The 27,684-nt window shown below is 36.6% G+C and overlaps 3 protein-coding genes across 18 annotated transcripts in view; 2 read left to right on the top strand and 1 right to left on the bottom strand.

Annotated features, from left to right (window-relative positions):
- Nucleotides 1-6,250, top strand: part of KIF2A (kinesin family member 2A) — a 64,213-nt gene extending 57,963 nt beyond the window's left edge. For all 6 annotated transcript variants that reach the window (XM_081301441.1, XM_081301440.1, XM_081301438.1 and 3 more), the window contains 2 exons: nt 2,945-3,080; nt 4,039-6,250. In XM_081301441.1, coding sequence (XP_081157567.1) covers nt 2,945-3,080; nt 4,039-4,124 — 222 coding nt within the window. In that variant the 3' untranslated portion in view covers nt 4,125-6,250. The remainder of the gene's footprint in view (nt 1-2,944; nt 3,081-4,038) is intronic.
- Nucleotides 6,251-7,357: 1,107 nt separating this feature from the next.
- DIMT1 (DIM1 rRNA methyltransferase and ribosome maturation factor) lies at nt 7,358-18,574 on the bottom strand. Of its 5 annotated transcripts, none has more exons than XM_081301493.1 (12): nt 18,282-18,574; nt 17,856-17,929; nt 17,243-17,329; nt 15,541-15,602; nt 15,364-15,457; nt 15,234-15,283; nt 13,890-14,013; nt 13,661-13,753; nt 12,027-12,091; nt 10,953-11,016; nt 9,089-9,195; nt 7,358-7,495 (listed from the first exon to the last, which is right to left on the bottom strand). In XM_081301493.1, the coding sequence occupies exons 1-12, from the start codon at nt 18,355-18,357 to the stop codon at nt 7,453-7,455; spliced, it is 939 nt and encodes a 312-aa protein (XP_081157619.1). In that variant the 5' UTR covers nt 18,358-18,574; the 3' UTR covers nt 7,358-7,452. The 5 variants fall into 5 exon arrangements, with proteins under 5 accessions (XP_081157619.1, XP_081157621.1, XP_081157620.1 ...); XM_081301495.1 differs by having other exon boundaries at nt 18,199-18,330; XM_081301494.1 differs by lacking the exon at nt 18,282-18,574 and adding an exon at nt 18,073-18,205.
- An 82-nt stretch (nt 18,575-18,656) lies between these two features.
- Nucleotides 18,657-27,684, top strand: part of IPO11 (importin 11) — a 218,473-nt gene continuing 209,445 nt past the window's right edge. For 2 of the 7 annotated variants that reach the window (XM_081293439.1, XM_081293445.1), the window contains exon 1: nt 25,725-25,882. The gene's annotated coding sequence lies outside the window, so the exon portion shown is untranslated. The other 5 variants (XM_081293441.1, XM_081293443.1, XM_081293442.1 and 2 more) reach the window with 5 other exon arrangements.

The raw sequence follows: 27,684 nt of genomic DNA, 5'->3' as shown, positions 1-27,684 counted from the left end.
AAACTGAATCCCTTTCTCTCGCCATGCACAAAAGTTAACTCAAAATGGATCAAGGAGCTTGATATCAAACCAGAGACAAGGCATCTGATAGAAGAAAAAGTTGGCTACGACCTACATACTGTGGGGTCGGGCTCCAAATTCCTCAATAGGACACCCATAGCACAAGAATTAATATGTAGAATCAACAAATGGGACTTGCTCAAACTAAAAAGTTTTTTCTCAGCAAAAGAAACAATAAGAGAGGTAAATAGGGAGCCTACATCATGGGAACAAATCTTTACTCCTCACACTTCAGATAGAGCCCTAATATCCAGAGTATATAAAGAACTCAAAAAATTAGACAATAAGATAACAAATAACCCAATCAACAAATGGGCCAAGGACCTAAACAGACACTTTATTACTTATTTTGAAACAGGTTCTTGCCTAGTTGCTGAGGTTGATGTTGAATTTGCAAATATCCTGTTCCGAGTCACTGGGATTACAGGCATTTGCCACCACATCCCGCTTGTTTTTGTACTTTTGAGATGGGGTCTTGCCATGTTGCTCAGGCTATCTTTGAACTCCTGGGGTCAAGAGATCATCTTGCCCTCACCTCCTGAGTTAACTGTGGGACTACAAATGTGCATCAGTGCTTGCCTAGCATGCATGAGGCACGGGGTTTGATCCTTAGCACCACATAAAAATAAGGTGATCACTTAAAAAAAAAATGTGCATCACCAAACCTGGTTTCCAATTTTTAACAGGAAAATATCCTGGGTGATGGTATTTATGAGGAAGTGAAGATATCATTTAGACATCCTTATGAAGTTTACTATTGACTAGTTTTTTTTTACTCTACCTCCACTTCTTTTTTTTAAAACATTTATTTTTTTAGTTGTAGGTGGACACAATACCTTTATTTTACTTTTATGTAGTGCTGAGGATAGAACCCAGGGCCTCAAATGTGCTAATAAGCAAGCGCTCTTCTTCTGAGCCACAACCCCAGCCCCCTCCCACTTCTTATAGTACTTTATTTCCCGAGAAAAAAAGTGAACAATAACTCATTCTTCTTATTGATCTGTTGCTTTTCATATATTGAGGAAATCTATAAAATTCCTTAGTTCCAGGTCATGCAGGCACCTGGATGAGGGCTCAATAATGAAAGAGTTGATTTCAAGTTAGGATGCAAATTCATTAAAACTGTTAGGGTTCTAGTGAAGCTCTTATTACAGGAATCTCTTACTACCCAGGCACGGTCGTGCATACCTATAATTTTAGCTGTTTGGGAGGCTGAGGCCTGAGGAATACAAGTTCAAAGCAAGCTTTAGCAATTTAGCAAGGCCCTAAGCAACTTAGCAAGACCCTGTCTCAAAATATGAAATAAAAAGGGCTGGGCATGTCATGCTCAGTGGTTGAGTACCTCTAGATTGACTCCCTGGTACCAAACCAAAAAAAAAAAAAGAAAAAGAAAAGAAAAAAAGTCTGCTTATAGGCATAGAGGTTTGGATTAAGTCGAGAATAAGACACTAGTAATTTAAGAAAATTGTTGTTTCTGCCCTTTTGGAACAAGATCATATTAAGACCACCTTTTCTCTGCCATTTTTGTAGATGAAGTCTCACATTTGTTATCAACACTTAAGAGTTCTGGCTTTCCAGTTTTATTTTCACTTCCATATATTAGTGCTTACATACTGTCAACTGTCCTTTCTGAAAATAGGGTTTTGTTAGATAAAAATTAAGTGTATGAATGAAGGAAAAGAAAAACAAATAATTTGTATTTTTAAATGATACTTTTTTTAAATTAATACCTATATGAAAGGTATCTATAGAAATTTTTAAATTCTGGTGAAGTAGTCTAATTGTAATTAGCCATTAAAGTGAATTGATAACTTGCAAAATTGAGACTGTACACATTCTTAAAAATTAGTACCTTTTATAAGAGCATAAACATAGTAGTTGGGTTCATTTTGACAAAATCATATGTGCATAGAATTTGATTTCAATCCCTGTTCCATTTTCTCTCCCCCTCCCTTCCCATTCTCCTTCTGCTACACTACTGATCTTCCTTTTGCTCATTTATTTATTTTTGGTTGGTATGGAAAGCACCTATTTTTATGCCCCAAACTCCAATTTAGTACCATCTGACCATCTGTATGACTTCTGACATTCTAGAAAATAAAAACTCATGGGTTTCATATACAAAGATTACCAAGTTCCTAGAAGCATTTATTAATAGTAAGTAGCTACCATTGAGGGGCTTTTTTGACTTTTCTAAATTGGCTATCCACTGGTTCCTCATGGTTTTGAATAAGAGTTATTTTGAAATTTTTTTGAACAATGATTTTGAAGAACCAGTGTTTAGTATTTAGGGTTATGTTTTGGCCCAACCTCAGAGTCCATTTTAAAGCCACCAGTATTCAACCATAGGGGCTCCACCTTGATGGCTTTAATCCTCACCACCATAGTTTAGATGTGTTCACCCTCTTAATTCACAATGGAGTTTAAATTCCAAAATGGTTCAGAGGGGACAAACCATATTCAAACCATAACAGGTTTCAACTGGATAAATTAATTCCAGATGACTTAAGTTATAGGCCTTCCAAAGCCCTCATCAAATTGTTCAGTAGCCTCATTATGCCAATTCTTCCCTTGTTTCAGGAACAGCTGTTAAGTTTTTAAAATTTACTCTGACCACTGATGTTAATGTGTTTGATGAATTCTTTCTCCAAAAATCCACTCTAGCTAGAATAAAAAAGTCAAGAAATGAAGTAATGTTATTTGGCCAATCATGTATGTTTTTGTGTTTGAACTTAAGAAAATATTTCTTAATTTTACTGTGAATAGAGATGTTTTATCTGTTAGTTTTGCAAGATACCATCTTAAATATTTTTGTAATTAACAGAATTTGTAAATTGATATCTGTTTTATAAAAAGGCTTAAAATTATAATTTTTTCTTTTTAGGAATCTATTCGATGGTTAGAAGATGAAAAGGCTCTCCTAGAGATGACTGAAGAAGTAGACTATGATGTAGATTCATATGCTACACAACTTGAAGCGATACTTGAGCAAAAAATAGACATTTTAACTGAGCTGCGGGGTAATTCTTTTTTTTTTTCATTTTATTGTTTGGTATGAAATCTGTTTGGTATTGGGGTGTACATATTACCAGTTGTAGGATTTCCTATTACAATATGACAATATTGAAGTGTGAATTATGAGTACCATTTTATACCTTCTTTCCAGAGGTATAAAGATGAACTAACTAGTCTGTTTTTTCCTAAATAAAACATGAAGTGTCGTGTCATTTCAAGTTCTTCCTAGTCATTTTTTTAGTCCTTTGAAAAATAAAGGCATCTTATGATTAATTTGCAAGTTAGATACTTAGTTGGTAGGCCAGTGCTTGTCAGAATTATTATTCTTATATTAGATCTGTTCAAGGTCATCATTGAATAATGTCTATCTTCATCTTTCTGTGCCAAAAATAAACAAAGGTAAAGTTATTGAGATGACTACCCCTTTCACCTTACTTATGAAGGGAAGTATTTGGCTCACCTATATGCCATATCTTTTTGACTTTTTAAAATAGCTTATCTATATTACTTCAAATATGTACTTGTGATTGTGCTAATCTGGCTCTTGCTTAATGCAGGATAGAATGTTTGCTGTGTGTATGTAGTTTTTAGCAGCAAATAGGGTGCTTAATTTTTAAAAGTGGGTCCTTCAAGAAGTTGGTTATTATAGAAAAAGGCTCATTTCCAGGAATTTGTGATGAAACATAGTCGAGGGCTGGGGTTGTAACTCAGTGGTAGAGCACTTCCTAGCACATGTAAGGCACTGGGTTCAATTCTCAGCACCACATATAAGTAAATAAGTTAATAAAGGTCCATCATCAACTAAAAAAAAAAAAAAGTTGAGCATTATATTTAGTTCTGAAGGAACAGAAGGGAAAATAGTGATTTAATGTTATGAAATGAGTGCTAATCTTGATAGGATCCATATAGTTGTATACTATTTTTGCATGCAATACTTATTCCTTTGTTCTTTCTTTTTCCAAGATAAAGTGAAATCTTTCCGAGCAGCTCTACAAGAAGAAGAACAAGCCAGCAAGCAAATTAACCCCAAGAGACCCCGTGCCCTTTAAATTGGTATTCGCTGCTGAAGGATCCCCAGAACCCTCACTACTTACTGTAACATAAAATGGTTCAGCTGTAAGGGCCATTCGAAAGTTTGAAATTTTAAGTGTCTGTGGAAAATGTCTTGTCCTTCACCCGAATGACATTTCAATTTTGTGAAACACTCAAAAGTCTACAAAATGCTTCTAGTCCAGGAGGCACAACGAAGAGTTGGAATTAGTGAAGCATTTTGTTTCATTTACCCAAATAGTGATTTACTTTTGGAGATCCTTGCCAATTTTATTTTCTATGTGATGAAGTAAGATTGTGGACTTGATCCAGAGGTGAATTGTAGGGAGAAGCCACAGCATTTCCTGTTAACTCAGTTCAATTTTCATAGCGAGATTGAGCAGTTTTAAATCCTTTGCGTGCATGCATACCTCATCAGTGATTGTACATACCTTGCCTACTTTTAGAGAGCTGTGCTCACCTTTTCCTGCTCTGTGCCTTGATTAAGGCTATCGACCCTAAATTTCTTAAGCACAGCCATGATAAATTACATTCCTTATTTGTCATTGTAAATTACCTTTATTGTGTGTACATTTCTACTGTGTTTGAGACTTTTTTGTGTGTGTGACTAGTTAATTTTGCAGGATGTGCCATATCATTGAACGGAACTAAAGTCTGTGACAGTGGACATAGCTGCTGGACCATTCCATCCTATATGTAAAGAAATCTGGAATTATGACTTTAAAACCATAACGTGATTATAATTTTCTTAGCATTTTCTTTGTAAAAAAAAAAAAAACTAAAATATAAACTAGTTGGTGTATAATAAAAAGTAATGAAATTCTGAGAAGAGTTTTATCTTAGGATGATAAATATATATGCAGTGTGTGTGCCAGTGTGGTATTAACAAGAGTAATAGTGCAATTTGATCATTTCCAGTACCATTTCTTAAGTTGAAGTGTTCATTAGCACCCCAAAATATGCCTTTAAATGTACTGTTAAAGGAAATTGGCTTCTGATGCATGAACAGTTATACGTACATTGAAAGTAGTTCATAATAGTAGTTAGTTTAAGCCAAGTGTAGACAGTAACTCCCTTGAAAAAGAATTAAGCTGAGAGAGTTGACATTGCCTTAAAAGGCAGATCTAACCGAAGTTCCAACCTGTACTTAATATGTGATATTTCACCATTATTTGGTAGGAATAGTGAAATTCTCACCAACAGATTGGTGGTAAGGTATGCTACTCTTTAAATGGCAGCAGTTATTTTTGCAGATTGGTACTCTAAGAAAGAAAACTGGCCTTTTTTTTCCATGTAAATAATTTGTCAGAAATTTCTCTCGGAGTTTTCCCTGTGTTCCCAGGATAGAGTCCAGGAGTAGATGAATAACAAAATCTATGAAGGACATCTTATTTTGATTTACTCTAGGGAACAAGTAGCTCATCCATGAGCCAAAGGGAAGCTATGACAGAGAGTCATGAGCCAGATTCTCTACTTCACTGTCTATAATACTCTCAGAGGGTAGCTGTGAGAAATTCTAATACCATTGTGAAAAGCTCTGTAAACATGAAATCTAAAACAAATGTAGATTTTTCATAATATGCTTATTAATAAATGAAATCTATGGTATGAGTTTAGAGATAATTTACTTCAATACAGTGACCTTTGTTTTGGAAGGAACTCAGGTTTTCTTGCATTTGTTAAGATGTATTCTATTTCTGTTTATTTCAAAGAAGAATGGAGAAGTGGTAACTGTTGACACTGCAGGGACTATATAAAAAAGGCAGTTTTTGAGACTAATCTACAAAAGGCAATGAAGACATAAAGATGAGCAGTGTAAGCAAAACAGATTAGCTTTGATATTATTTGCATTGGATGGATACCATTCTTTGGAAGGTCTTTTTAGAGATAATTCTGCTGCCTTATACTATGATAGCTTCATTCTCAGTGGTAGTCAAGGTTTCTCAAAAATTTAGTACCAGCAAAGAACTTGGGAGGTGAGAACTGAAGAACAGAAAAGGGACTAAAACTAAGCAGTTTATAAGGCTAGAGGGAAACAACCTAAGAAAGCTGAATTCAATCTTAGGACAAAGCTAGGACAAAAGTGAACTTTGCAAAGTAAATGGTTTGTGAGATTAAAAAAAAATCTACCCTTAAGTAGATTTTTAATATTCATGTAGTAAAACTGGATTGTACAGCTAAGTAACTTCATTTTTTTGTTCTGAATTTAACACTTTTTAGTATTTTCTCAGACTTGAAAGCTGATATATAAATATTATATTAACTAGTAACATTTACTATATGACTTTGAAGCCAGACTTAAATATCTTCCCTTCTAGGTTTACTCAGTGTACCTTTGCAAATTAATTGGAATCACTCCTATTAAGTTTTAGTTATACAGAAAGCCAAATATCAATGAAGGTATTTTTATTAATTTCTTAATTCATTAAAATATATTTAACACTATATTGATTTGAACTGAGTAGCTAATAAAACTTGTATATGACTCTATTGGAATTCTCAATTTGATAATTTTTACATGGCTTAAAAGTAAATACCAGGTATATGAAAAAAAGTACTAAAACTTTCCATTATGTGGATTCATTAATGCCAGGAACCTGTAGTTGTGGGGAAAAAACCTTTTTTTTTTTTTTTAATGGAGTTAACAGCACATATTTTAAAACCTATTTTTGAATTATAAAACTCTATGATTATCTCTCCAAGAAAAATGATATAATTTTATAGTTAATTTCATTCTAGCTGAGCTTCCTCGTTTTATAGATAAGGAGTCAAACTCAGAACATGCCTGGCATTGTATGATAGCAACATACTGAGTCTTACCCAAAACCACCATGTAGCCTATGCTACAACACTATAGCTGAAGAGGTAGGTGACAATAGAAGAAACTGTGTAAATAGGGAAAAGAAAGAAGCAAATAACATTTTATGAAACAACTATTTTATTGTACATGTGAATAAGAAATGGATAGGTAATATGTGACTAATGGAACACACGTAAACTTGAGGAACAGAGCTGATGGCCTAAAAAGGTCTTTACAGTATAGAACATGGTAAAGAGATGTATGATAAACTGCTAGAAATGGTAAGTTTAAGGTTGTGCGTATCTGCGGCTCTTGAACTTGAAGATACTGTGTATAGATTGAACCCTGCCACGTGTATTACATTCAAAACAAACAAGACTTGTTACTGCCTTAAAAATACAAAATAACAGTACAAAAACAGTCAAGCAAATAATGTTCCAGTTGAGCAAAAGCAGAATTTGTCTTCTCAAATATTAGAAATCTAGAATTAATTTTTCTTGACCTTGACAAAATTATTTTCCAAATAGCTAGGAAAAATGGATACCTTCTGCATTGAATCCATGTAGCAATCTAAAAAACAAAATGCAATGATATTAAAAAGCTAATTTGTGTCACTGATAATGTATAGATTTGTACCATAACAAATAATACATGCACACATCAGCTTACTTAATGCAACTATCCAACTCCTAACATTAGTCATTATAAAGAAACCTTATTCTCCAGCTGAATTTATAACTTGGATAAAAACCATGTCATGTTGGTACTTCTTTTTTGTTATAACAAACATGTTTTAAATTATATTGAACCTGACTGAAAGTATTTTACATTTTTTGCTGTCTGAAGCGTAAGAGCTCATTGGCATTTGTTCTGTTTCAGCTTAATTAACTGAACAAGAAGCTGTCTGCAATTTAAGGCAGAAGTCAGATGAATCACCAGTCTTCATATTCTTCTGAACTGAGGTTCAAAGTAAAAACTTTTAAACATCGTTTCTCTCTGTGGATACCTGTGTACTTAGCTGACCTTTTTAGGAGTGGGGGTGGGCGGGGTTTACTAGGGATTGAACTCAGTGGCACTCAACCACTGAGCCGCATCCCCAACCCTATTTTGTATTTTATTCAGAGACAGGGTCTCACTGAGTTGCTTAGTGCCTCGCTTCTACTGAGGCTGGCTTTGAACTCACAATCCTCCTGCCTCAGCCTCCTAAGCTGCTGGGATTAAGGCGTGCGCCACTGCACCCAACAACTGACTTTAGTTATTAGCAAACTGCACCCTAAAGAAATTCAGTGAGAATGAAGCAAACAAGATAAACTATTTCCAGGCTTGTCCATAATAACAGATGAATTAAAATGTACAAAAAAGCAAAGTAGTGTTCAACTCTTAGAATTACCATCTATTAAATGTGTTGACATGTTTTCAGCATAGAAGTCAAAACAATGATTTATAACAGTCTACGATAATTTTCTAAAAAAATTCATCCTCTATCTAAATCATTGATGCTTTAAAAGTAAACTGGCTAAATAGCTAAAAAGTTCTGAAAGTTAGTGTTAATAAGTAAAAAACAGATCAACTAAGTACAGGTTATTTATCTAGGTGATTAATTGAAGCCTTATTTTCATGGAACTTAACTGCTTTAGTTTAAAGAAAAGCAAATTTTGGTCTGAATTGCCCAGGTAATTTGACCCCTTTTACTAAAGATATATAGAACTTCCTTCAGACTATAAAACAACTAATACTAAAAGGATAAACAGATTATAACTTACATTTCATGCTTGATAAGATCTATTTAATGATAGCGATTCCCAATAAAGAATCATGCAGTTACATGTGTTATGATTTTTCAACATTATGGGCTTTGAGAAACTGAATGGGAGTTGGCAGTAGGAAGGCAGGGCAGGAGGGAAGGAACACACACACTACAACACACATTAACAATCTTCCGGCTGGGACTGTTCTTCAAAAAAAAAAAAAAAAAAAAATTAAAAAGTTCATTCTGCTGCAGCTAACTGGCCTCCATCTTATACCAAATACTATTCCATACCATGGAAGTGCTATGCAATAACTCTCCCAGGTAGCACCTTATACCACTTAAAAGCCTTTAAATCTCTTAATCTAAAAGTACCACAGTAAAATGTAAACACAGGCAAAAAACCCTGTAATTACCTGATAAAGTCATCTATGTCCATGGAACGGGCCCGTTTGTCACTAAAACCTGTGCTGGTTAGGATTTGCTGTATTTTATCTGCTATGCTGAAATCTTCTGGTATTATCTATCAATATAAGATTCAGAATAAATGAACATATCTTTAATGAAGTTCCCTTGGCTCTTTTTTTGCCTAATCCAGTAAGTCTTAAATAGTCCGTTTTAATACATCTTTTGATGACAGCGTGGAAAACCTGACGGTTTGGATAAGACTGAGATCTCTAATTAGTTAAGCGGCTCATTTTTTTACCACTTTAACACAGAGTATCTTGAATGGGTATCATGTATATTGCCCGATTTCATCATTAAAATTCTGAAATAGTCACTAATTTCAGACTTCATAAAGCTAGAAATTTTATTTAAAGCAGCTGTTACTCCTTTCAAAATTCTCACATTTTATTGCCACAATTTCATCTAACCAGATCATTTTTCTGAGATGACCTGTCTGTCTCTGATCATTTAGAATATTAAGTTTTTCATATTTGATTCACATCTTCTACTCAAAAGATTGTTCTTAATCCAGCTTAACAGTTTACTTAAGCCGATGTTTCATGACCTACCCATAACATAGGATGGAAACAGTATTTGTGGTGCATTAAACCATACAGGATCTGAGCCATAAAAAGCAAACATCTTCATGTGAATATGTGCATGAATATACTGCATACTTTAAATCAGGAAAGGGAGTGGGGGCTGCCTCCACGTGAAGGGGGCAGCCCTTACTCTTGTTTAAAAAAATTTATGAATGTGTTAAGTGGTATGAAATTCACAACAAAGAAGTCTGCTATGTAGCCTATACTGTATTTAATTACTTCAATTTCTAGGTATTAAAAATATTTACAAAGGGACTGGAGTTGGGGCTAAGCAGTAGAGCGCTCACCTAGTGCGTGAGGCCCTGGGTTCGAGCCTCAGCATCATGTAAAAAATAAAATAAAGGTATTGTGTCCAACTACAACTAAAGAAATAAAATATTTTTTTAAAAAAAGTTTATAAAAAATAGCTACAAAGAAAACTAACTTTAAATTTGTAATTGCACACCAGTAATCCCAGGGGCTCAGAAGAATTACAGTTGCAAAGCCAACCTCAGGGATTAAGTGAGGCGCTAAATAGCTTGGCAAGACCCTGTCTCAAAAAATTAAAAAGAGTAGGGATATGGCTCAGTGGTCAAGCACCCCTGGGTTCAATCCCCAGTACCAAAATAAATTAATTTATGACTGCTACATGAGTACCAAATGGGACGATCACAATTCAGAGGATAGCAAATTGTACACAATTATTTTAAAATGAGAAAGTTATACATTTATAGCATTGAGAAAATACTTGGCTAAATCGGATTTTTTTTTTGTGTGTGTGTGTGTGGGGGGGGGATACTTGGTATTGAACCCAGGGATACTTCTGAGTCACATCCCCAGCCCTTTTTTGTATTTTATTTAGACACAGTCTCACTGAGTTGCTTAGGGCCTCACTAACTTGCTGAAGCTGGCTTTGAATTCGAAATCCTCCTGCCTCAGCCTCCCGAGCTGTTGGGATTACAGGTGTGTGCCACTGTGCCCAGCTAAATATAATCCTTTAAAAAAAAAAAAAAAAGATTTTAGTAGCTACGACAGGGTGGAGTAGTCGAGATTGCTCAAGATCTATTGCAGCATCTTGAGCAATCTCGACTACTCTACCCTGTTGTAATATCAGTCAGTATTCAAGTCAAAATTAAACTAGTTATACATCATATACTGTCTTTTAAGGATCACTGATATGTACAAAATTAATCTCATAATAATAAAAAAGATGGATATTTTGTAACAAATAATTGAAACAACTTATACTTACAATATTATGGAGTGAACAGTGAATTCTGTAGTTTTTTTCTAATAGCTGTTGTACTGCACTTGATCTATAACGTAAACAAGTGATATAAATATTACTTCCAAATCAGAGATTTTGTACATAATTTCTGTTCAATAAAATTAAATCTATGTTCCACTTGCTAAAATTAAGGAATTTAAATAAAAAGGTGTTGAATACTTAAACTTTTATGATGCAAAATTATTTTTAAAAAGCAGAGTCCTGATAAATATCTTTTTTTTTTAAATGGACAAGATTTTTTTACCCCCCTTTTTTTTGGTACTAAGGATTGAACCCAGAGGTACTATACCATTTAGCCACATGCCCAGTCCTTTTTATTTTTTATCTTGAGACAGGGTCTGCTAAGATGCTGAGGCGGGCCTCAAACTTGTCATCCTTTGACCTCAATCTTCTAAGTTGCTGAGATTACAGGTATCCACCACTGTGCCTGGCTACATAAGCATTTTTAAATCTCCAAACCGTATAAAGCTGGCTCTCGCCTCTTTTTTTCCTTTAGACATTAAGTTGTGTTTCATTTTCCAAGTTAATAAAATGGCACAAATTATCCACAAATGTTAAATGGGTGGGCCATCATTACACCTTCTTTCTTTTTTGTAAGGATCTTCCAAGGATCCTCTACCACTAAGCTATATCCCCCACTCCTTTTTATGCTTTTAAATTTTGAGACAAGGTCTTGCTTTGCCCAGGCTGATCTTGAACTTATAATGTGGCCTCAGCCTCCTAAGTTACTGAGACCACACAGGCACCACTGCACTCAGCTTATTACATTTTTCCGATAAGGGGGGAAAAAAACCTACGCAAGTAGATGGTCAGGTCTCCCCCCCCCCCCCAATTTTCCATAACTCTTTATCTGACTCCAACTCTAGGAACTTTCTTCATATTATTCTGCCTTCTAAAGCACCGATAGTTAAAAGGATGAAGTCTGTCTGGATGAATAATCTTTATGCTTTGGGCTGGCTATTCAGGAAAAGGACCAGATTCTAGGATGGTGTCTGGGGCACTGGCCCTTCATATATTAGAAATTAGTAATATACTTACTTAAATGCAGCAGATAGTGTCTTGTTTTTCCTTACAAAAGTGATCCTTACTAGGCCATCCCATTCCTGAAACAGAAGATGGATATTTTCCTCAAAACACCAAACTCCTTGCCACTGCCTATTAGGTGTTGTTTTGTTCTTTTATTTGTCGCCGGACCTTTATTTTACTTATTCACTTACATATGGTGCTGGTAATTGAGTGCAGTGCCTCACACATGCTAGGCAAGTGCTCTACCACTGAGCTCCAGCTCCAGCCTGTTTTTGTTTTTTGATGTATAAAACTGGAAGAAACCTTGAATGATGCATATGGTATGCTAAAGTAAGATGTATTCTTGATTCTTGTGTCTTTGTGCCCTTCACTGAATATATATTTTTTTAAATTAAGAAAGAAATGTAAAATAGTCCTATATGTGACTAGGTTGGTCTCGAACTTGTGATCTTTCTGCTTCAGCTTCCTGAGTTGCTAGGATTACAGGCATATGTCACTGCACTTGGCTCCATGTTACTAGGGACTCTGCAGAAGGAGGACTGCAAGTTCAAGGCCAGCCTTGGCAGCTTAACAAGACCCTAACTCAAAAGAAAAAAGGCTGGGGATGTAGCTCAATGGTAGAGTAAACCTGGGTTCAATCCCCAGTACTGTGTACAAAGTCCACATGTGAACAAAGAACTATATTGTGTTCAAAAATAAGATTCTGCCAGGCACAGTGGTGCATGCCTGTAATCTCAGCAGCTCAGGAGGCTGAGACAGGAGAATCAAAGTTCAAAGCCAGCCTTAGCAACAGTGAGGCACTAGCAACTCAGTGAGACCCTGTCTCTAAATAAAATCGAAAATAGGGTTGGGGATATCGTTTAGTGGTTGAATGCCCCTGGATTCAATCCTTGATAACCCCCCCCCTTAAAAAAAAAAAAAAAAAAAAAAGATTCAGCCAGGTGCAGTGTCACACAGCTGCAATCCCAGCAACTCAAAAGTCCGAGGAAGGAGGATCACAAGTTTGACATCAGCCTTAGCAACACAGATCCTCATCAACTTAGTGACACCTCATCTCAAAAAAATAAGAAGGATGAGGGTTGTACCTCAATGGTAAACACCCTTAGTTTTGATCTCTATTATCAAACCCACAAAAAATTAAAAATGAGATTCAAAACAGACATGATTTAGGATATAGCCTGTGCAATGCACCTAAACCTCCTTAAAGGAGTTATGGACAAATCACTTAAAACAAGTTTATCAAACAATTATGTTTTTCCATAATGTGACTACAGTAAGATTTGACATCAAGTAGTCTAGATTTCTTTAAGTCACAAAAACAAGAATTTTTATTACAGAGTATTACCCAAAATATTACTCAAAATAATTTTCATTTTACCTTTTTTACAAGTTACTCAAATAGATAAGATTTTCAGAGCTATACTCTCTTAAGTGCAATGCATTTGCATTCTAATTGTTTTGTCTTTTACAGACACATGTTTTGTCTATCATGCATCAAATTATTCCATCTACTCCATCATCACAAAGCTGTAATTCACATTTTCCTATCTATTTAGACCTACAATATTTTTTTCTGCTATTATAGCCACAGATTTTCTAAGTTAGAGTTCTTTTGTTTATTGAATGATATAGTATTTTAACCTCACCTGAAAATTGATAGGTGGTGGTGGATTCTTGGGTTCTATCCTTACAACACTGGATTCTACCTTGGGTGGTGGTTTGAAGTTATTCTTTCCAACCTGTTAATCAGAAAACATTTAATCCTCTCAAAAGCAACTTTTAGTTAGTAATCAAAGATTCTGTCCTCACAAAAGGCACAGCTAGATGCTCAAAAGATGAGGTTACTAGCCTATTTCAGTAATAAAATACACTTACTTTCATTAGATGGTCCACACGTGCTAATAGCTGTGTATTAATTGAGAGTCTGCAGTATAACTTATCTCCAGGTTTTGCAACCAGTCGGAGGGCAAATTCTCTTTGAAACATAAGTATAGCACATCTGAAAAGAAAACAAGAATAAGGAAATCATCACTATCAACTATGAATGTACTTTGACTACAATGAATTTTGAGGGGAAGGAAATAGCAGAGCAGTATCTGTAGTTAATGATGGTGAGTTTAGCAGGTTAGAAGGTAGAAAACTTTAAGCTTTAGTTTTGTTACCACAAAATGAAAATAGTTGGCTTTGTTATGTTTTATAATGGCCATATTCCTAACCCCAAGGAAGACTGCTTGCCCTCAAACATCAGATGAGTAGGTACTTCAGATCTGTACCAGTACATCACCCCTTATACAAAAACAATAAAACTGATTCTGTTGTTGGGTACAGTGGTGCACACCTGTAATCCTAGCTTCTCGGAAGGCTAAAGCAGGAGGATCTCAAGTTCAAGGCCACCCCTGGCAACTTACTGAGACCCTGTCTCAAAAAATAATAAGGCCTGGGTATGAAAATTCAGTAGTAAAGCACCCAAAGGTTCAATCGTCAGTACTACATATAAACACACAAAATTGACTGGCAGGTAATACTTTTAAGAAATACTGCAGGCTGGAAAGGCAAGTTTTGATATTATGTCCTGTTAGTTTAACAGTTTAAAGAATGTGGATTTTTTTCTTCAAGCAACAGGGAGACTTTGGGAGGCTAACAAAATCATCTTCAAAGCTGCATTTCAACTTTCTTTTCTGTGAGTGAATCACATTAAGAAATATATCTGCAATTACAAAAATATCTGTATGTATTTCTGTTTATATACTTCAAAGTTTCATGAAACAATATCACCTGGACCATGTACAGTGCCTTCTGATATATTCTATCCCATGTTATTAAAAAAAAAAAAAAAGGATGATCATGACTCACTGAATTTACTTTATAACCATTAAGGGGTATTTGACTTGCAGTTTGAAAGCCACTGGATAGACTCTACCAGAGACCAGTTAGGAAGCCACTGCAATTTATCTAGACATAAGGTAATAAAATAGTATGATCTATGTTAATAGCAGAGGATTAGAAAATAGGGAAAGTCATACTACCCTCCCAATGCTCTACAAAATAACTCTGGTCAATTGAAAAAGAGAAATCCATACAAATCAATGTTTTCTATAAAAAGTCTACAATAGTTTTTCAGTTTACTTGACTTTCATTTTCAACTGTCTTTTGTGTTCCTGGCCTAAACTGTCCATCTTTCTTAAATATGGCAGTAACTCTTGTTTTTTTGTCACAAACCTGAAAAAAGGTCGGTGCAACAACAGCTTGAAGACAAAAGGAGAAGAGATCTGTAAGAGAATTACTAGTTACTCTCAGGAAAGACACATCAGAGAAACAGTAAGATGATTCTGACAACTTGAGGACATACCTGATAAGGCAAATTTGCCACACAAGTATCAAAGAATGGCAAGTCTGTTTTCAACACATCACCCACCATAACTTGAAGTTTGCTGGCCAGAGGTCTAAAAATATGAAAATAAATTTAGAAGAATGTTGTTTCAAGAGACCGAACGAAATGCACTTTAATTCTATTGAGTATACTCACGTGCCCTGAACTCTTTTGTGCAGTTCTGCTACTAGCCTTGTGTCAAGTTCACAGGCAATTACCTAAATTAACAAAAAAAATTTATTAGGTTCATTATGAAGTATCTTATTACCCAACCAGTAATTCTTATATGATTTAAACTGTCTTCCAATTTCTAACCATACTCCTTCAATTATTTTCTACCACTTTAAACAACAAAGAAAAAATATCACCCAGAAAAGCAGACATTATGTGAGAATTCTCAAGTAATCACCAGAATTGTTCTGTTGGCTTTGTCTCTATGCTTTGTAACTAAGCAGTGGATAAAAAAGAATATACAATATGTATGTAGTGTTTTTAGACCACAGTTTAAAAAACTACTCCTAGTATATTACTTCTTTCATCAACTGAGATCCAGAACATGTGGCATAAGTAACTTCTCAAGTGAAAATGGATAGCAGACAAAGCTATGTTTGTAATTTTATTGCAATATGTTCTTAGGTTTCATTGACTTCCAAGAAGACCATGTGTATGGCTTAGAACACGTGCTGCTTATTTCTGGCTCCGAGATTCATTTTATATTTTCACCTTATATTTGATACTCATTTCACCTTTGCTTTGCCATATAAATGCTGTCCAGCTCCCTTATACTTTGGCTTCTGGTTGGAATTGGCCAGTGAAAGGCAGCAGCTGGACACCATTGTGGTTCAGTGGTGGAGCATTTGCCTAGCATGTGAAGATTCTGGGTTCTATCCCCAGCACCAAAGAATAAATAAATAAAAGCACCAATATGGGGTACCTATAATGGAGAGATTGGGTATTTATTTCCTAGCCTATTCCATGCCTTTCAGATATTTCAGTAGGAGCTATGTTCTGTTGTGGCTTCTCTTCAATAAATCACACTCTCCTTGATCTCTCCCCTTTTAACCAGGCCTTTTGATGGTAACTGCTTCCTGCTGTAGCTACTCCTCATTATTTCATTAATGCTTATTGATTCCTTGAATCCCATTCTCATACATCTCTAGAGAGTCTTCATCACTCTCTTTAGATAAGCCCTTTAAAATGTGTTGCTTGCTTCCACCAAGGATCCAACAATGATTCCACTTAACTGAAAGCTGGATTAGTCAAAACACAAAAAAGGTACTGGAAGTGACCAGGTGGCACCTCAATCTTAGAGGCATGAACTCTAGTTCTGCAGGTCTTCTATAAATTTCTGGGTTCCAAAAATTACAATTTCTTTGCTTTGTTTCTCTAGGGCTAAAGGCGGTTAACTGATCTTTGTAATTATTTTGGGGTTTAGTGTTCCCATTTTGTTCTTTTAGTCCTCTAACTACAATAATTAATTCCCTGTCAAAATACCTAATATGTCAGTTTTCTTTTCTTTCTTTTTTTTTTTTTTAATGGTACCAGGGATTAAACCTAAGGGCACTTAACCACTAAGCCACACACCCAGCCCTTTATTTTGAGACAGGGTCTCCCTAAGTTGCTGAGGCTGGCCTTGCCTTGTGATCTTACTGCCTCAGCCTCCCTAATTTGCTGGGATTACAGGAGTGTGCCTCCATGCTCAGCTAATATGTCCAGTTTTCCTAATATATCTGATACTTTCTAAGATAAAATTCCTAGTAAGGGATCAAGCATTACAATTAAGACAGTTTTATGTTTGTATACCAGCTGAGCTTGCTACAGTCATTTGTGATATTAAAACATTAAACCTCATTTTTACCTTTTTTGCCTTTTCTAACAACTTTACAGTCATGTTGCCAGTTCCAGGTCCAACTTCCAGCACCACATCAGTTGGTCTTAGGGCAGCCTAAAAGCAAGCACAACCATTTGAGATCCTTTAGCATTTTGGAACACATAGTTTATACTTGAACATCTTTGTAAGCGTTCAGAGATCTTACTCAGACTTCATTTTAATGAGATTTCTTCATATGTGTGGTTCCAAAATTAATATATTAGGTGCAAATGAAAAGCTAAGACCTCTCTTAACCTCTCTTAACAGCCTACTTCTCATCTTTAGGAGTCAGAAAAACAAGAATAGCATTTCTTTCTATATTGTCTTTCTACTTAGGAAATGATTCCAATAGCATCCTGTTACCAACTCTGTTCATACCAACAAATTCAAATGGGAAAGAACTGTGTATGATGAATTTGACTAAGAATCAATATTTCTCAATTCTGACCCAGCCTGTGAGTCCTAGACATTTTTTAACTCGTTCAACAAATATTTACCAAACATCTACTTTATGTCTGACATTCTCTCTCCGCTTAAGTATGGTGAAAATAAAATTAAGAATCCAACAAACTCTTCTCTCCCGTTCCTCCATCACACCCACCTTATCAATAATGCTGTTAACAATGAGAGGATTTTTCAAAATGTGTTGCCCAATTCCCGTGTTGAACATGAGTCCTGGAAGAAAACACAAAACAGCCTTAATTTCTCAACCACGATTAGATATCAGGCCGTCCCAGAGACGAAAGCAGGATCGGTAGTGGGGTTAGATTTCTGTGCCAACGAAGCCAGCGAACATCCCACCCCGGGCCGGGACTGACCACACTGCTTTAAGTCCATCCCCCCGCGGGCCTTGCTGGAGGCGACGCGCTGGGCTCTGGGGCCGGCGCTCCAAGAACCTCCGACATCCGCGCTTTCAGGAGCGCAGGTGGCGGCGGGCCATCTACCCGGGTTTGGGCCTCGGTCCGCGCCAGGAATGGTCCCGCAGGAAGACTGGACCGGAACCCTGTTTCCTCCCGGCTGTCCACACCTCCGGCGCTTTTTAGCTCCCGGCGCTGTTCCTGTCGCTTGCGGCAGCCACTCGCCCCTGACTTGATCTTCGGCATCCCTGCAGAAAGCGGGAACCTAGGCCTGCGAAGTGTACAAGTCCCAAAGCTTGAAAGCTATAGTCTCTGCAGCACTAGAGAGACGCTGCCAGTCACTGGTACGCACGACGTGGGGAAGGGGCGAGGCCCACGTTCCGCCTCCGTACGCCCTGGACTCCTCCCCCAGAAGGATGCTGAGCGTGGAGCCCAGGGGTCGCCGGAAATTGTAATCAGCAGCTGCAGGAAAGCCTGGACTCTGGAGCGACGAATCCCAGAAGGCACCGCGCCACCGATTCCGACAGTTTGGATTGGCTGGCTTAGAGTTGGGGCGGGGTATCTCGTCGCCGTCCACAAGGAGCTAGCGGAGAAGCTGTGTGGTACTCTAAGCGTAAGGTTTAAGTTATTTAATGTGGTTAAGCCTCCTCTATTAGGCCAGGTTCTGGGATCGCTGACATCCAGAGAAGTTTTCTTTCACGTGTCTTTTTCCTGTTTACGTGCAGATTGCAGGGTGGAAACTCCTTACGTTTCTCCTCTGCTTGCTGTATAGAAAGGAACTCCGAAAATGGAATTAGCCTCTAGTTCCACTAGCGCTTCTGATTCCTTTACTTCCCTTTGTGCTTCATCATTTACACTCTGTACATTTTTTTGAGTCCCAGCTGTGTATAGGCCACTGCTGGAAATTCACGGTTACATATTAGAGACTGCTCTCAAAGTTTATTCCACTGAGAGATCAACCAAAAGCTCCAAAACGCTGTAAGTGTGGTAATAGGTATGTATTGGGTGTTGTAATAGGAGTGTCAATCCGACTGTAACCTCCATGAATACAAGATCTGCGTCAATTTCACCTTCCAATGTAGTGGCTCTCAGTTTTAAAATTTTCAGTGTATACTCTATGGAAAAAAGTCTTTTCCTGTCATTTCTAAAGAAAACTGTTTTGATGAGCAATTGATTGTGTGCATTCCCCCTTGTTTTCGTATCACAGTTTGTGTTTTTCAAAATGCTTTCTACATAATTTTTATTTTCTATTATTATTTTTTTCTTTGGTAGCAGGGATTGAACCCAGGGGCGCTTAACTATTGAGCCACATTCCCAGCCCCCTTTTAATATATTTTTAGAGACAGGGTCTCGCGGAGTTACTTAGGGCCTTGCTAAATTGCTGAGGCTGGCTTTGAACTCATGATCCTCCTGCCTCAGCCTTCTAAGTCGCTGGCATTACAGGCGTGTGCCACCAAGCCTGGCTATTTTCAATGAAACATGAAGTCGTTTGGGCAAGCATGATTATCGTGTTTTACACTTGAGGGAATCCAGTCTCATAAAGAATAAAGGTATTTGCCTAAGTGCTACAGGTGTCAGAGATGGGGGTGGAACCTAGTCACTATGTCAAAATAAGGCACCAGCCTACCTCATGTGGGCTTCATTGGTTTCTACTTCCAGCTCTGTGTTGGCACATTAGTCCTTTGCCTTCATTGGTCAATGGACAGTGAAGCAAAAAGGTACTAGCTCAGACATTCCAACTATAATTTAAATCAATTTTTATTTTTTAATGACAATCTAAAATAAGATCCACAGGATCTGAAAATATTAAGTTAAAAGAGTAAATCTTTGACATGAATGTTAAAGTAAGCTATGTCTGTGTTGGAAGTGTAACTCAGTTGTAGAGCACTTGCCTACTATGCTAAAGGTTCTGGGTTGGATCCCTAGGAATGAGAAAAGGGGAAAAAAGGCTACATCCAAGTTAACAATCAATGCATAAAGTAAGTAAAGCTAATTTTATTTTTTCCACTCCTATGAATTTCCAGGGACCCAAAGATAGGACAGCTACATTGAAAACAAAATCACAGAATCAAACCAAAAACTTAACTTGTAAAAGTCCTGGAAAATACAGAAAGTAGAAAAAAGATGAAAATGTTACCTATGATTTCATTATGCTGGAATAATTTATGATCATTTTTGACACATTCTTTCTTTTTTGTTGTTTTAGTAATGCATGGTTTTACATAGTCAGGGTATACATACAATTTACTGTTTTTTTTTCCATAAATACAATAACACAAAAGACACTTGTGTCTATAAGTGTAATTCAGTAGTAGAGTAAGAGCCTGGCATGTACAAGCCCCTGGGTTTGATCTCCAGTACCACAAAGAAAAAACACTTTTTCAAGTAATTTCATATCCTGGATAATCAATATTCACAGCTCCTGAAGAAGATTTCATCTTGTGAATGTATATGTTTACTATTAAATCATTTCTATACCATTTGTCATGTAAAAAAAATTGAGTCTTATACATTTTAGTGCATTCATGAAGAATATTTCTATATCCTTTAGTGTAGAGTTCCAAGAATGAGATTATTTAGTCAAATTATATGAACATTTTAGTCTTTGGATATATATTGACAAATTATTTTCAGAAACAGCTTAATCAATTTTCATTTTCACCAGAAGAATATGAGAAATACCCACTTCACTTTATTTTTGCTATTATGTTTCTTTTTCCAAACTAGAAATAATTGTATTTATTATTTTGTACTGTTCAAGCATTACTTGAATAAATACATAAATAAAAATCATTTAGATACTAAAAGATTGTAGATGATGAAACTATCCAGAATTCACACCTATTAAAATATTGGTGTGTGTTTTTCAAAAATTTTTGATACATAAAACTCTTCTAACTTCCTATTCTTACTTAACTAAATATTCTGGGCATCTTTTAATGTTAATGAATAAAATCTGCATCATTTTTAACAGGCACTCAATTGAATGAACATATCATAGCTAATATAATCAATCTTTACTAAAAGAATTTGTTATAGTTTGAAGTTTTGAATAAAAAATAATCTACTATGAATTATAGTAACAAAGATGAAATCATTTCTCAAAGTCTTAATCCTTATTTGGTATGTTATAAACATCTAATGGGTAAACTTGTAAACATCCAATGAGCCGTATTATAACATAGACTTGCCCAAGTCCTAATTTTGTAAAGTTGCAATAATAAATGAAGTGTAGTAAGTTAGAAAACCTATGGCCCTATAATATGTATATATTTCTCTTGTTGCTTTAACAACATAGATTTATTATCTTGGAATATGGAGATGAAGTTAAGAATAGTCTACGGGGCTTTTTTTTTTTTTTCCAGAGGCTGTGGGGAAAAAAACTTTTCCCTTATTTTCCCAACGTCTACAGGTTGCTCACATTCCAGCTCATGGCCCCCACACTGCTCTGACCCCTGCTAGCATGGTCATATTTTATTCTTTCTGACACTTTTTAAAATAAGTGCAAATTATTTATATTGAGTATTTGAAAGGAAGCAACTTAATGCCTAATAACCCCAACCATTTGGAAGGAGCCTGGAAGAAAGCAAGAAAGTTCAGAAGTCAGTAACTCATTGTCAAAAAATACATGCTCTGAAGTTTACTTTCTTTATTCACAGAAAAGCTCCTCTGTCCCTTATTCAGTCTCTTTATTCTTATTTTAGGCCCTAATAGTTTAAAAATAAGCATTATTTTAACTTTAAAATATTTTGGAAAGCATTGTCTTTGTTGGCCAAAGATAGGAATGAGTTCTCTCCTTTAGTTGGGCTGATACCCTGTGGAGAGGTAAATGTTTCAGGACACCTAGAGACCTGGATTCCTCAAAATGCCCCTTTGCTTTCCCCTTATTTTCTATTAAAATTATAATAAACTTTTAGATATAATCACACAGATTTTTGCTCTGTTGGTATGATAATTTACACTTGTATGTACCTGTACAGACAGAGTCTGCAGCTCTGCTATGCTCAGGAGGAGAAAGTGTTGGAATTTTCATGGCCTTTTTTTTTGGACAAATGAGGCTGATAACAACAGGGTTCAGTCATATCTTTATGACCTGATTGGGCAGGCTTAATTGGCACACCCCTTTTCCATCTTTGGATTTGATTTCTTGTAAGAGCTTTGCAAGCATTCATGTGTTGAAAATTTTTTAAACAGAGTGTATAGTTTTAATTAGAAAATGACTATATGAACTATTTTACAGATGATGATGGGAGAAGATAAAACACAAGAATGTCATTCATTTCATTATTTTTGATGAAGTTAGAAAAATTAAGTACTCTGACTTTAGTAATATTCAAATGAAAAACTGACAGCTTGAATACATTTGAAATTGTCACAGAAGATTGGGGTTAGTTTTAGTCTAATAGTGTGCTTAGGTTTTTTTGGTATAAAAAGTATGTTTAAGGCAATTTCTCAAATCTTCCTTCCAAGCCGCTTCTCTGACATTCTTGATTTTTTAAAAACCCTGTTATGAAAACTCCAATGATTACATTTGATCTGCAGGATAATCTAGAATTATCTTCCCCTACCAGGATCCTTACATTGGTAAAATCTCATTTGTTATGTGAGGTAATACATTCACAAGTTTGGGGGATGCGGATGTGGACGTCTTTTTTTTGTACCTGTCATTATATACATACTGCATCTGAGTTTGAGTCTGTGCTCTTCCACTTAAGAATCTAACTTTGGAAAAAAAATGACTTAATTCCTATGAACATCATCTTTTAATCTGTAAAATGAAGAAAAGACCACTCTCCATTCTAGATGAGGGTGATAAGAACTTATAAATTACATAAGATGTAACAAGTTAAATGCCAGTCCTTAAAAACAGAACAGTAGTTGACATATAGGAAATTCTGGTTTGTTTTTGTTTTTTAAACAGGGTTTCTCTTGAGTTGTGCAGGCTGGCTTTGAACTTGTGTTCTTCTTACCTTAGCCTTTCAAGAGGCTGGGGCTGCAGGTGTACACCACCATGCCCCACACATAAGAAGTATTTATTGGAAGTTAATTATAATAATGTAATTATTGAGGCAGAATGAGTGTTACTTATTGTGATGAGTTTTTTAAATTAAGATTGATAGGAATGGAAATCAGTGTTTTTTTTAATTTAGCATTTGCTTCATTAACTTTCTGCTTTTCCTTTACTGTTCTCAGCTATATGTGGGGGAAAACAGAATTTATATTAAGATTTCAGATGTATCACAACAGGCCCAATGGTGTTAATTTAAATATTTGTTTACTCTTTTCTCTAAAAACCCTGAGGAAATGACATGATTTATTCAGTTGTACATATTTATTTTGTTCATAGTACGTGACTAGCTTTTATATTCACAGTACCTAGGACCCCCAAATGGATTTGGTATCCTTACATTATTGGAAAAATTTGCATACATGCATTTTTATGGTTTGGTTTTCTTCCTTTTTTTAAATTTTTTTTTTTTTTTTTTTTTTTTTTTTTAGTTGTAGGTAGATGTAGTACCTTTTTATTTTATCTATGTGGTGCTGAGGATCTAACCCAGGGCCTCACACATGCAAGTGCTCTGCTGCTGAGCCACAGCCCCATCCCCGGTTTTCTTCCTTTCTGTTTTTTTTTTCTTTTCCTTTTTGATCCCAGGGATTGAACCTAGGGGTGCTTAACCACTCAGCCACATTCCCATCCCTTTTTATTTTTATTTTGAGACAGATTCTTGCTGAGTTTCTTAGGACCTCACTAAGTTGCTGAGCCTGGCTTTGGACTTGGATTGCTCCTGTCTCAGCCCCAAGAGTTGCTGGGACTTCAGGCTTTCACCTACCACACCTGACACATTTTCCTAATATAGAGATTTCCTTTGATTTCCAAATGGTCCATTATCCAAATAGGCGAGATCTACTCTTCTAAACCAGTTTTTCTTCTATTTTGAATTAGGTAACTTTTTCTACATCAAAATTCCTTAGAGTCCTGTTTCTCATACTGTCATCTGTGGGCTGGCAGCATTGGCATCACCTGGAAACTTCTTTTTTCCTTTTTTGGTACTGGAGATTGAGCGCCAGGGTGCTTTTTCACTGAGCCACATTCCCAGTCCTTTTTGTTTTTATTTTGAGACAGGGACTTGCTAAGTTGCTGAGAATCTCACTTAGTTGCTAAGGCTTGCCTAGAACTTACAGTCCTCTTGCCTCAGCCACCTCAGTTACTTGGATTACCAGCTTACACTGCTGTACTCATTATCTGGAATTTATTAGAAACAAAGAATTTTAGGAAACATCCCAGACTAGATTAATCAGTCCTGTATTATAACAAGATCCCTACATGACTTGACACACACTTAAAATTTGATATATATATATATATATATATATATATATATATATATATAAATAAAATGAGAAGATAGAGTTAAACAAAAAGAAAATGAAGCTTGGTCAAAATACCATCCAGCTTCCAGATGTGGTGGCATATGCCTGTAATCCCAGCAATTGGGGAGGCTGAGGCAGAAGAATGGCAAGTTCAAAGCCAAATGTAGAGGGCTGGGGTTGTGGCTCAGTGGTAGAGCACTTGCATAGTATGTGTGATGCCCTGCGTTCTACTCTCAGCACTGCATGTAAATAAAATAAAGGTCTATTGATAACTAAAAATATATTAAAAGGGGGAAAAAGCCAGACTGAGCAATTTAGTGAGGCCCCTGAGTTCAATTCCTGGTACCAAAACAAAACAAAAAAACACCCAACTGTGACAGGCCCAGTTAGCATTTGGCATGTACTTCCAAACATTGGATCTTACTGAACATCATTTTGTAACCTACTCCTCTAATGCACTGCTAATATATTACTGTGTCAACAAATATGCTTCAACATAAATTTAGATGACTAATTTGTATTATCAGTGAATGTGTTCTGATTTAATCATTCCTCTCTAATGGTCTTTCAAGTAATTTTTATTTCTTTACTTTAATAAACAGCCCTTGTGTAATGAATATCCTTGTAATGTAGTGTTTACTGTTTGGGTCCAATCTTAAAGATCTTAAACAGTGTCTGGTACATTCTACATGAGCAACAAATGTTTACTAATGTTTATGAACACAACTATTTCTTTACAGTCTGTCTTTGTAAAGATAAGAAAACAGATCAGTAAGCCAGCTAGTCGCAGAAGCAATCAGAAGTGGCCCTTTTAAACCTTTCCACCCTTGCTGCTGCTTTGGAGTAGAGTGCCAGAAAGTTCAAGAACTTGAAAAACATTTGTGGTAAGGAGGGTTGACTGGTGGGATTAAGAGTGTAATAATCATTCTCTACGTTGCGAGACCCGTAAACAAGCAGTTCATATCTAGAAGAAAAAATGTTTCTGACTTCAGTTTTAGGCAATCCAGGAGACATCTGATTTCCAGTTTAGGGCAACGCGGATTTACTGTTGCCATGGTTACACATTCAGCTAGTCGGGGCTCTACTGCGCATGCTCACATTGTTGATTTGGATGCCGGGCGCCTTTAGGTTCGAAGAGAAAGCTCCGCCCACTCCTTTTCACCGTTAGCCTATCGTCTTCTTTTGCCTCTCATGCGCTTTGGAAATCTGTGACGCAATATCAGCGCGTCCGCGTCGTTTGGAGTCGCGACGCTGAACATGGCGCGTTCCTAGAATCCGCTTTCGGCATCAGTAGGCGGCAGCGTGTGGACTGGCAGTGTGGGGCGCCGTACCGACCGACGCCACTTCGTTTTAAGAAGTGGGAGCCATAGGGTCGGGTCATTCCGGACCGAACCAAAGGGTGAGGCCCAGGCCCGAGAGCCGCAGAACGCGCGCGGGCAGAAGGAAGGAGTGGGTTGGGCAGCTGAGACCCGTGTAGAGAGGGAAGAACGTGGAGCTACCGAGAATTGAGTTATAGAGCAGTAAGTAGCGAGGGCGGCCTGCAGGCTTGGCTCTGTGTAACTCCTGGAATCCCTGGGAGCAGGGCGCTCGCCGAGTTAGCCGGTCATCAGAGCGCATGGTTGTGGAGGAAAATCAGGGTGCGGCGTTACAGGGACATATGTGCCAGGCAGAGCGGAGCTGAGGGTACCCGTTGTGGCTGCTATTGCGGGCCTGGGTGGTATATTTGCCCTTGGGGGATAGGTGATGCAAACTTTGAGAGAATTTTATCTTTAGTATCAAATTAGTAAATATGGTATTGCATATTCAGCCTTGCTGGTAAGAGCAATAGTGTGAAATCTTTAAACTGCTTTGCCTTTAATTAAAAAGTGAAGGAAGCTAGCATTTTCGGAGAGGAGTTTCATGCTGAGGTATGGCCGCCAATGCTCAATCTCAGCGACTCCTGCAGATTTATGTTTGGGGATATTTATGATTCAGCAAAACTATTTGAGGCCCATTGCATTTGTCATTTTTCTTTATTTTTGTGAGCTGTTGGTTAATGAGAGAAGTAATCTTATCTACGTGATTTGGCTAAATAAATAGCAAGGACTGGTAAATTAATTGCCTTCTGGTGCCAAGGTTACAATTGACATACCTCTTCTTTACCACAATTTAAAGGAACTCAGTTACTGTGCAGTAGTGCCCTTGAGGTTTGGTTATTTAGAATGAAATAAGGAAGAGCAGTTCTCAGCCTTATATGAGTCCTACCCCCGACCTCTTCCCATGTGGATTTCCCTCCTCCATTTTCGGCTTATTTAAAACTTACCTGCTCAGCACAGAGGCTTCACATTAAGCATAAGTGATTTCACTGTATGATACAACCATTGTATGACATCTTTTCTTATATCTTTCTTCACTGATTTTGGTGAAATTAGGAAATTTCTTCCTATTTTTTTGTAATAGAATTGCAAATTTTATTTTTGGATGGAACTAGCACAGGAAATTGTGGAAACAGAATGGATTATAATATATGACAGTAGGTTGTGACCATATATTATAACCTTAGGACAGAAGGGTATTCTTTTTTGGGGGGAGTAGGGAGCTAACCAAGGATTGAACCCAGAGGCACTGAGCCACTTCCCCAGTCCTATTTTGTATTTTATTTAGAGACAGGGTCTCACTGAGTTGCTTAGTGCTTGGCTAAATTACTTTGAAGTCCGGATCCTCCTGCCTCACCACCCCCCAGCAACTAGGATTACAAGCTGCGCTATTGCTCCAGCTCAGAAGCGTATTCTTTGCCATAGTTACATTTCCTAAAGTTAAAAAGGATACCCATTACAGATGAATTTGGTTGAAGTAGTATGATTGGAGATTCTAAACAAGTACAGCTTATTTGGCAATTATTAGAAAAATCTTTATATTTCATGATATTATGAATGTATTTACAATCAGAATCAAACCAGAAAGCATTAATCCATGTGGTCATATGACATTTAAAATATACCAGAGATCTTGGGGAAAGGCAATTTTAGTTGGATTTGAATCTTTGTGTTGTATGTATGTACATACGTAATTTAATCTCATTTCTCCTATTTTAGTATTACTGGTAATAGTATTTGTTCTTTTCTTTATCAGATGGGCATTATTAGTTAATTCCAGAGTGTTTTAGGGAATGGCCTGGCAAATTCGGTGCAGGTGTGTCTGAAGTGTCCTTTGGTTTTTAAA

The sequence above is a fragment of the Spermophilus citellus genome (genome assembly GCF_964194105.1).
Source record: "Spermophilus citellus genome assembly, chromosome: 1".
In the NCBI taxonomy this organism is placed as follows: Eukaryota; Metazoa; Chordata; class Mammalia; order Rodentia; family Sciuridae; genus Spermophilus; species Spermophilus citellus.
Note: the sequence above shows the minus strand (reverse complement) of the source record. Positions and strands in the feature narration are given on the sequence as shown.

Coding starts and splice junctions, on each gene's coding strand:
- DIMT1 (XM_081301493.1), bottom strand. CDS start 18,357: ATGCCGAAGATCAAGTCAGGGGCGAGTGGCTGCCGCAAGCGACAGGAA. Junction 15,603..17,242: donor TGTTAGAAAAGGCAAAAAAG/GTAAAAATGAGG, acceptor TTGTTAATTTAG/GTAATTGCCTGTGAACTTGA. Junction 11,017..12,026: donor ACACTATCTGCTGCATTTAA/GTAAGTATATTA, acceptor TTTACGTTATAG/ATCAAGTGCAGTACAACAGC.